The 13,505-nt window shown below is 35.9% G+C and overlaps 1 protein-coding gene across 1 annotated transcript in view; it reads left to right on the top strand.

Annotated features, from left to right (window-relative positions):
• GRID1 (glutamate ionotropic receptor delta type subunit 1) overlaps positions 1-13,505 on the top strand; it is a 760,849-nt gene that overhangs the window by 626,942 nt on the left and 120,402 nt on the right. The window contains exons 11-12 of the mRNA XM_081074063.1: positions 809-1,133; positions 2,345-2,483. Coding sequence (XP_080930189.1) covers positions 809-1,133; positions 2,345-2,483 — 464 coding nt within the window. The remainder of the gene's footprint in view (positions 1-808; positions 1,134-2,344; positions 2,484-13,505) is intronic.

Genomic DNA, 13,505 nt, shown 5'->3' with positions numbered 1-13,505 from the left:
TGGCAGCTTTATCTCAGAGTGTATTTCCATCTTAATGGAGATCTTTGATTACTTTTCAAATGAAGCCCATCTTAGAAAGCAAAAGTCTTGTGAGGCATGTCCAGAGAGTCCCTCAAATAGGACATTACCATACAAAGAAGCAGCCATGTGTCTGTAGGCCATGAGTCATGGGAATGGGTGATCAAAAGAAGTAAAGGACCACTTTTTTCTCCGTGGATATTATTTTCTGGCATAGTCTACATATAAAACAATCAGGTACTGATACATTAATGAGATTGAAGGTAGTTGTATGACTCACCATATACCTTCTAAAGTATTTTAGAAAAGAGAGACATCAATGTGCTAATGGAATTTGGAGACGTTTGATAGAAAAATGGAGTGTCTCTTTGGCCTTAAAGTGTAGGAAGGATGCAGATAAACTTAGAAGATAGAAAGGACCTCTTGGTGTGGTTTGGGTGACAAGGAGGAAATACCAGCATAAGAAAGGAAATTGCTGAAGTTTGCTAGGGGGAACAATAAGAAAGTGAAGAAAAATTACAATTTGTACAGAAATGAAGGTGCTTTACAGACTGTTTTCTCCAGAAGAGGTTTCCATGAGTTTTGGGGGTTTGGGAGAGAAATTTGCAAGGTGAAGAAGGTAATAGTAGACAACTTAGTGTTGGATTTTCCTTACAATATTCAAGGTCACAGAGTGTCCACTCTCAAAGCCATTCCCTGTGGACAGAACTACTCACAGGGCAAAGGGCACACCTCGACCCAGGGCAGAACCCAGCAATGAGCCTTCTGATGAGATGGTTCTGCCTTTCAGAGAGCAGACTTGGCCGTCTCTGCCATCACCATCACTCCAGAGAGGGAGAGCGTTGTGGATTTCAGCAAGCGGTACATGGACTACTCAGTGGGGATCCTAATCAAGAAGCCCGAGGAGAAAATCAGCATCTTCTCTCTTTTTGCTCCATTTGATTTTGCGGTCTGGGCCTGCATTGCGGCAGCCATCCCTGTGGTTGGTGTGCTGATATTTGTATTGAACCGGATACAGGCCGTAAGGGCTCAGAATGCTGCCCAGCCCCGACCAACTGCGTCTGCCACCTTGCACAGTGCCATCTGGATCGTCTATGGAGCCTTCGTACAGCAAGGTACCTTCCTGGTTTCCTGCTGCTGGAACAGCCCAGGGGCCTGGGGCAACTTATCCACTGGCAAAGTGCTTAGGTGTATATTGCCAGAGTCATTGTAAAGGCAATTTTATTTAATCTCTAGGACAGTACTAATAGTATGCTGCACCCAATTTCTCTGAGTAACATCAGATAGAAATTCAATGAAATGATAACAAGGAGCTCAACTTCAAATCCTGCTTTCCACTTTAGATAAAATTGACTTTGAAGTTCTGCTTTGCACTTTCCTCCCCTCCCACATTAGATTGATTGCTGTGCACGTGGGGTTGTCAAATGAAACTGGATCTTGTTTAAATCTGAAGTCTTAATGGGGGAAAAATGACAATTGTTTTGCAATCACCTAAGCAGTACTCCAGCCGTTCTTGAGATATGAAGTTTTCTATCTGAGAAGTCTGGATAGTGCTTGGGGAGTTACAGGATTGTGGAATTTTGACCAGAAACAACAAATTGAAAGTTCCTAAAATGAGTTTTGGCCCAGTTTGCACCGTTGCAAAACATGTATCACCTGTTTGTGAGGTTATATAAGAATAGTCAGTGAGCAGCTTTTTTCTGCTGCCATGGAAGGGACCAAGGAGAAAAAAAAATGGCCTGAAAGAGGCAGCTTTTGACAGAGTCACATGCAATAATTTCTGAAAATCCTAGGGAAAAAAAAAGTCATCTAGTGAGAGCTGAATATTAATAACAATGACATGGTACATCTTACTTCTGAGGTTTAAAAGAAAGCTAGGGAGCCCTCTGGGTAGGAGGTAATTCAATATTTATAGAATTCCTTAGACTTCTCTATGTGAATTTGAAATTGGAAAGGGTCCTTCCATCAGCCAGGTTGCAGTCCTGCAAGTTCTCAACACAGTGCGGTGGAATCTTCTAACTGGAAGATTTTGATATTCACAACTCTGTCCTTGGCATTTTGACAAGCATCACCTCAGTAAAAGGCCAGTCCTGGTTTTTCCATATTTTTGTGGACCTCCACGCCTTCCAAGGTTGGTGGCTTTAGGGTTTTTTTCCTAGAATTGTCACAGCTCCCCATAATAAGCTGGCAGTTCCTTCTCTGCTCCTCGTAATAAGCTGGCAGCCCATCACCAGTGGAGGCTCCCTATGCCTGGAGCATTTCTGTGGGGATGGGAGTGAGAGTGGATGCCCAGGACTAATCCACTTTATCTGCCTCCCTCCCACAGGTGGCGAATCCTCCGTGAACTCTGTGGCCATGCGCATAGTGATGGGCAGCTGGTGGCTTTTCACTCTCATCGTGTGCTCCTCCTACACAGCCAATCTCGCTGCCTTCCTCACAGTATCCAGGATGGACAACCCCATAAGGTAAGACAATTCCTCCTTCCAAAGCTGGGACCTTTCAGTTCTTAGAGGCTGTAAAGAGAAGATGCAAACTTTCCTGGGGTGGCCTGGTGTCACAAAGGCAGAGACAGTCTTAGATCCCAGATCTACAATGTGATGTTCACCATCTTTAATGCATGAAGAGCTTCAATCCTGTTGTATTCTATTTCATGCACAATTAAATAAATGTATAAATTCATTAAGTAATATTTAAATACTCCTTAGACTGATAAATCAAAACATTAAAAATTAACAAATTTAATTTCCTCAGACATTTAAACTACGATTACAAACTTATTTAACCAAATTTTTCTAAACATTCAATTAAAATTAATGAAAATCACAAGTCTCATATATTTTTCAAAACTTCAAACACCTTAAATTATTTTTAAGAACATGCCAATCATCACCGTGATTAGAAAACTTATTTCACTTATATTTATGAAATTATAAAAATATTGAAACCAAGGACTAAAAATGTTTCTTAATTTTATCAAAGTGTTAAAAAGAGGGCATAAAAGAATTAGTTGAACATAGCGAAATAACTTGGAAATGCTTTGTCTTAGGATCAGATTTCCACATACCATGTAATTTACCAAGAACTTGGAAAAAGTGAGTGTATGTTGGCCATGTGGTTGCTGAAGTGACCAAAGGCACAGTCTGTTCCTCATTTTTTCGGGGAATGTGGTTTCAGTATCACCTCTCACCTGGTCCATGCTTATGGTTTTCTGTGTCTCTCTGCCTTTTGTACCTTCTCCTTTAATTCATCATACTCACTGCCATCATGTTGATGCTTTTGATACTCAGCACTAATCAAGTGTTTATTCCTCAACCAGGTTCTGTGGCTCCCAACTGCCTACATAACAGTTCAAACTCCTTGACTAAGATAAAAAACTCATAGACACAGACAATATTTTAGTGGTTACCAGAGGGTAAAGGGGTGGGGGGTGGGAGATGAGGGTAAGGGGGATCAAATATATGGTGATGGAAGGAGAACTGATTCTGGGTGGTGAACACACAATGGGATTTATAGATGATGTAATACAGAATTGTACACCTGAAATCTATGTAATTTCACGAACAATTGTCACCCCAATAAATTTAAAAAAAATTACTATGTTATCTAGGTCTTTCTTTTTTCCTTCCTTCCTTCCTTCCTTCCTTCCTTCCTTCCTTCCTTCCTTCCTTCCTTCCTTCCTTCCTTCCTTCCTTCCTTCCTTCCTTCCTTCCTTCCTTTCCTTCTTTCATTTTTGGTTGATGTTTTTATTGCGATAATTACAGATTCATATGTGGTTGTAAGAACTAATGCAAAGAGATCTCATAATATCATTTAACCAGTTTCCTCCAATGATAACATTTTGTGAAACTACAGTGTCATGTCACAATCCAGGTATCGACATTAATACAATTGACTGATTCTGTTCAGATTTTTCCTCTTGTACGCATTTATCTCTGGTGTGTGTGTGTGTGTCTGTGTGTGTGTGTGTGTGTATGTGTATGTGCACACACACATTTGGTTCTATACAATCTTATCACGTGTAGATTTGTGTACCCACCATCACAGTAAAGATCTAAACAATTTTATCCCTCTAAGGATCCCTTGTTTCGTCCTTTGATAACCACACCGGCATCCTTCACACTTCTTCCCCTCCTGTTCTTAATCCCTGCAAACCACTAGTGTGTTCTCCATTTCTAAAATTTAGTCATTTCAAATATGTTATGTAGATGAAATCATGCCTCTTGGGATTGGCTTTTTCATTCAGCATAATTATCTAGAGATTCATCAGCTTGTATATATTAATAGTTCAGTAGTATCTAATACATGACAGTTTCTTTAATGATTCACCCATTGAAGAACATCTGAGTTGTTCCAGTTTGGAGCAATTATGAATAAAGCCACTGTAAACATTTGTGTGTAGGTTTTTGTGTGAACATATGTTTTTATTTATATCCAAAAGTGCAGTTGCTGGGCCATGTGGTAACTGCATGCTGAGTTTTATTAGAAACTATCAAACTGCCTTCCAGAGTAACCGCACCGTTTTACATTATTGCTAGTGATTGGTTATGATCTAGTTTCTTTGCATCTTTACCAGTATTTAGTGTTATCACTATTTTTTATTTTACCATTCTAATAGGTATGGAGTAATATCTCATGTGGTTTTAATTTTCATTTCCCTAATGACTAATTATGTTGAACACCTTTTCATGCCCTTATTCCTATCTGTATATCCTCTTTTGTGAAATATCTGTTTATGTATTTTGCCCATTTTCCAATTGAATTGTTTGATTATTACTGTTGAGTTTTGAAATTCTTTATATACTTTAAATACTAGTTCTTTGGCAGATATGTGGTTTGCAAATATTACCCCCAATCTTTGTCTTCTCAATCTCTTAAAAAGGTCTTTCACAAAGAAAGTTTTTAAAATTTATGAGGTCTAATTTATACATTTTTCTTTTGTGGATCATGCTTTTAGTGTCAAGTCTAACTCTTTGCTTAGCTTTAGCCTCAAAGATAGTCTCCTGTTTTTCATATGTGATTTTTTCCCCCTAAAAGTGTTGTAGTTTTTTATTTTACATTTCAGTCTACTATCAATTTTGAGTTAAATTTTGTATAAGGTGTAAGAGTTAGGTTGAGTTTTGGTTATTTACTTATTTGTCTATGGATGCCCAATTGATCTAATACCATTTATTAGGAAGGCTATCCTTCCTTTATTAAGTTGCTTTTGTAATTTTTCAGAAATCAGTTGGATATATTTGTGTGGGTTTATTTCTATATTCTCTATTCAGTTCCATTTATCTATGTTCCTATCCTTTTGCCATTACCACACTGTCTTGATTACTGTAGCTGCAGAGCAAGTGTTAATATTGGGCAGAGTAATTTCTGCCATTTTATTCTTTTGCGTTAAGGTTGTTTTACTTATCCTTGAGCCTGCACCTTTCATATAAATTTTGAAATAAGCTTGTCTATGCCTGTCAAATTTTTTTCTGTGGTTTTGAGAGGCATTGCATTAATTATAGTTAATTGCATTAAATTAATTGATTATACCTTGGTAAGACTATCATGAATAAGTATTGAATTTTATCAGATGCTTTTTATGCTTTGTTTGATACGATCATATGATTTTTCCTTCTTTATCTTGTTTCATGTGGTAGATTGCATTGATTGTTTTCTAAATGTTGTATACCTTGAATGAATCTCATTTGGTCACAGTTTATGATTCTTTTCATATATTATTGGACTTTGAGAATTTTTGCATCTAAATTCATGAGAAATATTGGTTTGTACTTTTTTATTTCTTGTACTTTTTTTTAAATTAAAGTTTATTGGGGTGACAATTTTAGTAAAGTTACATAGATTTCAGGTGTACAATTCTGTATTACATCATCTATAAATCCCATTGTGTGTTCACCACCCAGAGTCAGTTCTCCTTCCACCACCATATATTTGATCCCCTTTACCCTCATCTACCACCCCCTCCCCCCTTAACCTCTGGTAACCACTAAACTATTGTCTGTGTCTATGAGTTTTTGTTTCTCATTTGTTTGTCTTGTTCTTTTGTTGTTTTTGATTTATATACCACGTATCAGTGAGGTCATATGGTTCTCTACTTTTTCTGTCTGACTTATCTCGCTTAGCATTATAATCTCAAGATCCATCCATGTTGTCACAAATGGTCCTACTTCATCTTTTCTTACTGCCAAATAGTATTCCATTGTGTATATATGCCACAACTTCTTTATCCATTTATCTATCGAAGGACATTTCAGTTGTTTCCATGTCTTGGCCACTGTAAACAAAGCTGCAATGAACATTGGAGCACACTTGTCTTTATGTATAAATGTTTTCAGATTTTTTGGGTAGATACCCAGGAGAGGGATTGCTGGGTCATATGGTAATTCTATTTATAATTTTTTAAGGAACCTCCACAGTCTTACCAGAAAACTAAAGATAGAATAATAGGAAATCCTCACATATCAATAATCATCTTGTACTGTTTTTGATTGGTTTTGATATCAGGGTAACAGGGGACTCATAAAATAATTTAGGAAGGCTTCCCCCATCTTCTGTTTTCTGGAAGAGATTATGCAAAATTGGTGTTAATTCATCTTTAAATGTTTGGTATAATGCTCCAAGGAAACCATGTAAGCCTGGACATTTCATATTTTCGGAGCTTTTATATTATGAATTAATTTGTCATAGCTATAAGGCAATTTATATTATCTGTTTTATCTTCAAGTATAGTTGGTTTATAGTGTTCATGTTTTCCATTTAATTGCTGGTCTTCTGTTGAAAGTGGGATATTGAAGTCTCCAACTATTTTTGTAGAAATGCCTATTTCTTTCTTCAGTTTTATCAGTTTTGCTTCCTATATTTTGGTACTCTATTGTTAGATGAATATATGTTTATATTTGTAATTGTTATATATGACTTTTATCTATATGTCTTTTTTGTCTCATAAAAAATTGTCTTCATGTCTAATTTGTCTGATATTAGTATAACCACTCTAGTTCTCTTTTGGTTATTATTTGCAGATAATCCTTTTTCCATCTATTTACTTTCAATCTACTTGTCTTTAAACTTAAAGTGAGTCACTTCTACACAGCATATGGTTGGGTTAGGTTTTCTTAATTCATTCCACCAATCTCTATATTTTAATTGGAGAGTTTAATCCATTTATATTTAATGTGATTAATGATAAGGAAAAACTCACTTGTGCCATTTTGCTGTTTGTTTTCTACCATGTTTCCCTGAAAATAAGACCTAGCTGGACAGTCAGCTCTAATGCGTCTTTTGGAGCAAAAATTAATATAAGACCAGGTTTTATTGTACTAAAATGTAAGACCAGGTATAATATAATGTAATGTAATGTAATGTAATGTAATATAATATAATATAATATAATATAATATAATATAATATAAATATAATACCAGGTTTTATTTTACTATAAGACCAGGTATAATATAATATAATGTAATATAATACTGGGTCTTACATTAATTTTTGCTCCAAAAGATGCCTTATTGCTGATTGTTTGACTAGGTCTTATTTTTGGGGAAACACGGTCGGTATATGTCATGTATTTTTTGTTCCTTATTTCTTCCATTACAGCCTTCTTTTGTATTAAATAGATATATTTTGCATACTATTTTAAGTACATTTTTTTACTATACATTTTTTGAATCATAGTCTTTGTTGTTGCCGAGCATTACAATTAACATCTTAATTTATAAAAATCTATTTTAGATTGATACCATCTTTTTTTTAATAGCATACAAAAATTTTGCTTCTATATCACTCTGTTCCACTTCACCACTGCCCAGCAACTCTTTTCTGAAGCTGTCTGATCCATTTCTTTTTAGGAGGTAATTAAATTTTTCTCCATTTTTTTCAATGGGGTGTCTTCTATATTCAGTTTTTAAATTGTTATATTTTATTGCTATTTACTCATTGAGTAAACTTTACAATTTGTTCAAAAACAACATTAGGTATTAAAACACATTATTAAAACACACGTTTATTGTTTTTTAATTTTTGCCTTTTATATTGTTGTAAAATATGCTAGGGGTGCCAAAAAATGTATACACATGACTTGTATTTATCTTTTCTTATCAGTATATATTATTACAATTTTGATACAGCTTTTTCCTTTCTTAAAATGAGTATACATTTTTTGGCACCCTCTGTACATAACACACATTTTATCATTTAAATTATTTTAAGTGTAAATTTCAGTGTTATTAAGTTCATTCACATTATTCAGTAAACATCACCACCATCCATCTGTAGAATACTTCATCTTGCCAAACTGAAAGGCTATATAACACTCTTCATTTCTTGCTACCCTAGGACCTGGAAACTATTATTCTATTTTACATCTCTATGAATTTGACTATTCTAGGTACCTCATATCAGTGAAATAATGTAGTTTCTGTCCTTGTTTTGATTGGCTTATTTAACTTAGCATGTCTTCAAGGTTCATCCATATTGTAGCAAGTGTCAGAATTTCCTTTCTTTTTAAATGGCTCAGTAACATTCCTTTGTATGTATATACCATATTTTGTTTTCCATTCATCTATCAAGAAACACTTGGTTTACCTCCATCTTTTGCCTATTATTTAATAATGCTGTCATACACATAGTATACAAATATCTGTTCAGGTTTCTGCTTTCAATATTTTTGGGTATATACTCAGAAGTTGAATTTCTGGATTATATGGTAGTTCTGTTTTTAATTTTTTGAGGAACTGCTATACCATATTCTACAGCAACTGCAGCATTTTACATTTTCTCCAGCAAACCACAAGGATTCCATTTTCTCCACATCCTTGCCAACACTTGTTTTCTCAGTTTTCTGTTTTGTTTTGTTTTTGTAATAGCTGTCCTAATGACAATTAGTGATGTTGAGCATCTTTTTATGTGTTTATTGTTCATTCCTTTATCTTTTAAAAAGTGTCTATTCAAGTCATTTGCCCACTTTAATTTTTATTTTTATTATTGAGTTGTAGAGTTTTAAAAAATATATTCTGGATATTAATCCCTTGTCAGATATATGATCTACAGATATTTTCTTCCATTCCATGGGTTGCATTTCATTCTGATGATAGTCCTTGGATGCAGAAAAGTTTTTAATTTTGATGAAGTCCAAATTATCTATTTTTTGTTGTCTTTCCTTTTATTGTCATATATAAGAAATTATTACCAAATGTAATATTTTGAAAATTTTCCCACATTTTATTCTAAAAATTTTATGGTTCTATGTCTTATGTTTAGTTAAGTCTTTGATCCATTTTGAGTTAACTTTTGTACATGGTATAAGGTAAGGATTCTATTTCATTCTTTTAAATAAGGTTACCCAGTTTTCCAAACCATTTGTTAAAAAAGACTCATTTCCTCATTGAATTGTCTTGACACCCTTTTGACAATTATTTGTCCATATACAGGACAGTATTTCTGGCCTCTATTCTTTTCCATCCGTATGCATGTCTGTCTTCATACCAAAACCACAGTTTTGATTACTATGACTTATAATACATTTTTTATTTTGAAAAAATTTTCAATTACAATTGACTTTCAAAATATTAATTTCAGGTATATAGTGTAACAGTTAAGTCTTGCACCCATCTGAGACTATATTTTGTTATGATATTATTGACTATACTCCCTAAACTGTACTTTACATCTCTGTGACTTTTTTGTAACTGCCAATTTGTACTTCTTACTCCCTTCACCTTTTTAACCCATCCCCGACCCCACCCCCCATCTGGCAACCATCAGTTCTCTGTGTCTATGATTTTGTTTCTGTTTTCTTTGTTCATTTATTTACTTTACTTTCTACATAAAGTGAAATCACATGATATTTGTCTTTCTCCGTCTGACTTATTTCACTTAGCATAATACCCTTTAGGCCCATTCATGTTGTCACAAATGATAAGATTTCATTTGTTTTTATGGCTGAATAATATTCCATTCAGGCTTTTAGTTACCTATAAGGTAGCTCCCATAAACAAGTCAGCTAATTTTTCAACAGAAACATTGCACGCCAAAAGAAACTGGCACAAAATATTCAACGTGATGAAAAGCACACACACACACACACACGCACACACACTTTCTTTATCTGTTCATGTTTTGATTGGAGCATTTAATACATTTACATTTAAAGTGATTATTGATAGATAAGTGGTTATTGCCATTTTATTGTTTTCTGATTGTTTTTCCTTTCTTAATCTCTTGCTCTTTTGTATGTTGATGACTTTCTGTAATGTTGTGTATGGATTTCTTTCTCTTTATTTCTTGTACGTCTCTTGTAGGTTTTTCATTTGTGGTTACCATGTGCTTCATATAGTCAAGCTATGTTTACAGCAGTCTATTCTAAAGTCATTACCAGTTTTACTCTCCCTCCTCCATATTCACATTTTTGTCATTAATTTTTACTTCTTGTGTGTGTGTGTGTGTGTGTGTGTCTTTTAATTTACTCTTGCAATTATACATGATCTTTCTAATTTTGCCTTTTAACCTTTTTACTAGCTTTAGTGTTGATTGATCCACTGTTTTTATTATGTGTTTGTCTTTCGCAGTGAGAGGTTTTTTCTTTATGATATTTTCATATATATATATATAAATTTTATTTTTATATATATATATAAAATTTATATAATATATATAAAATTTATATAATATATATTTATTTATATATGTATATATATATAAATATATATAAAATTTATAAATTTTATTTATATATATATATAAATTTTATTTTCTATATATATATAACATTTATATAACTTTTATTTTTATTCTTCTTAAAGAAGTTCCTGTAATATTTCTTGCAGTACTGGTTTGGTGGTGATGAACTTTTAAAACTTTTTCTTGTCTGGGAATCTCTTTATCTGCCTTTCAATTCTAAATGATTACCTTGCTGGGTAGAGTAATCTTGGTTGTAGGTCCTTGCTTTTCATCACTTTGGCCTGCAATGTTTCTGTTGAGAAATCAGTTGACCGTCTTATGGGAAGTCTCTTGTAGGTAACTAACAGATTTCTTCTTGCTGCTTTTAAGCTTCTCTCTTTGTCTTCAGTCTTTGCCATTTTAATTATAATGTGTCTTGGAGTGGGCCTCTTACAGTTCAGATTGTTTGGGACTCTGTACTTCCTGGACTTGTATGTCTATTTTCTTTACCAGGTTAGGGAAGTTTTCAGTCCTTATTTCTTCAAATAGGTTTTCATTCCCTTGCTTTCTCTCTCCTCCTTCTGGTACCCCTGTGATGCAAATGTTGTTAAACTTGAAGTTGTATCAGAGGTCCCTTAAACTATCCTAATTTTTTAAATTCTTTTTTTCTTTTTTCTATTTCAATTGGGTGTTTTTTGTAACCTTGCCTTCCAATTCACTGATATGATCTCTGCTTCATCTGATCTGCTCTTGATTCCACCTAATGTATTCTTCATTTCAGTTATTGTATTCTTCATTTCTGATTTTTTATGGTTTCTATCTTTTTGTTCAAGTTCTCACTAAGATACTCTATTTTTCCCTAAGTCCATTGAGCATCGTTATAACCAATGTTTTAAACTCTGTCTCTGGTAGGATGTTTGTCTATTTTTTCAGTTCTTTATCCAGAGTTTTGTCCTTTTCTTTCATTTGTGACATGTTTCTTTGTATCCTCATTTTGGCTAACTCCCTTTGTGTGTTCTCCTCTTGTAGCCTTGATTGCTGTTATCATGTCAGTGGGTGGGATTGACCCTCAGGCTGTGAGGACTGATCACAACCACAGCCAGAGGAGCTCCCGTGCAGCGACTTATCCCACAGACTGGGCTTTGCCCAGTGGGGATCTAGTGCCTATCCAGTGTGCCCTTTGGGTGTGCTGTTTGTGAAGCTAATCAGATAGGGTTTTTTGTTGTGGTCTGAAGCCAACCATAGGGTGTTAGTTCTGGGGTCTCTTAGGAGGGGTTCTTAGCAAGGTCAGCCACTTCGTGTGCCCTGCTTGGAGCCGCCTGGTAGGAGCTGCAATGTGATCCATGGTTGCTAGATGCCTCTGCTAGGTCTGGAGGCATGTGGGGAGGCCGCTCTGGGGTCCGAGGCCAGCTGCTGCCACTGTCAGGCCTGGAGTCACTCAGTGAGATGCACGGGGTACACTGAGGCCAGACTGGGGCCTGCAGACTTTTGAGAGATTTTAGGAAAGTCTGCAGCATGGGCTGAGGCCAGCTGTCAGTGAGACACAGACTGCTGAAAGTGCTTTGGGTGCTACACGAGTTGGGTGGGGCAGAGTCACAGGGAATCACCAGGGTGGGGTGACCGGTGTTTACTAGGTTAAAGCAGATTCAGATTTGGTGCCAGTGCCTGGCCTGTAGTCACTCAGCAAGAGGCACAGGGCACGCTGAGGCCAGCTACCACCTACCTGGGGCCTGCGGACCTTGGATAGTTTTTAAGAAAGTCTGCAGCTTGGGTGGTAGGTGGGTGCCAGTGGGACACAACCACTGAAAAAGCTTTGGGTGGTGTGCAAGTTGGTTGGGGCAGGGTCTCAGGGAATCACCAGGATGGGGCAAGTGGTGTTCACTAGGTTAATGTAGATTCAGATTTGGTGCCCACCTGTCCTGCAGGCTGTGTGTGGGGAGAGTTCAACAGAGGAAAAATGGCAGCTGTCTTCCAGCACTTGCCCAGAAGCCACACAATTCAGTTTCTCCCTGTAAGTCTTGAGCACGTTTTGAGCTTCTGTGCATCTATTGGAGCTTAGAGGGAGTGTTTGTGAGTGAAAGAATCTGTACACTGGCCCTTTAAGAGTATGCCTAGGTTTCCAGCAATCTTCTCTCTCATCCATATGGATTCCCTGCTGATTTTCACAGCCAGGTGTTATGGGAGTTCCTCTTCTAAGCACTGTAGCTCTGGGCTGGGAATCCTGATGTGAGGCTGGGACCCGTCACTCCTCAGGGGGAACCTCTGCAACCAAGATACCCTTCCTGATTCTTAATTGCCAAACATGTGGCCAGCCCATTTCATGTCTCTGCCCATCCTACCAGTCTTGAAATGGGTTCATCTTTATACCCTTAGAAGACATATCCAAAAAGATATCACTAAGACTGATGCCAAAGAGTTTACTGCATATGTTTTCTCTTAGGAGTTTTATGGTTTCAGGTCTTATATTTAAGTCTTTAATCCATTTTGATTGTATCTTTGTATATAATGTACGGAAGTGATCCAATTTCAGTTTTTTTCAATGTATCTGTCCAGTTTTCCCAAACCACTTATTGAAGAGACTTTCTTTACCCCATTGTATATTGTTGCCTCCTTTGTCATAGATTAATTGACCATATAACTGAGGATTTATTTGTGGGCTCTCTACTGTATTCCATTGATACACGTATCTGTTTTTATGTCATTACCATACCGTATAGTTTGAAATCAGGGAGAGTGGTACCTCCCACTTTGTAATTTCTCAAGGTTTCTTTGGCTGTTCATGGTTTTTTTGGTTCCATACAAATTTTAGGATTAGTTGTAGATCTGAGAAGAAT

Source organism: Rhinolophus hipposideros, assembly GCF_964194185.1.
Source record: "Rhinolophus hipposideros genome assembly, chromosome: 15".
NCBI lineage: Eukaryota > Metazoa > Chordata > Mammalia > Chiroptera > Rhinolophidae > Rhinolophus > Rhinolophus hipposideros.
This window is presented reverse-complemented; position numbering and strand designations above follow the sequence as displayed.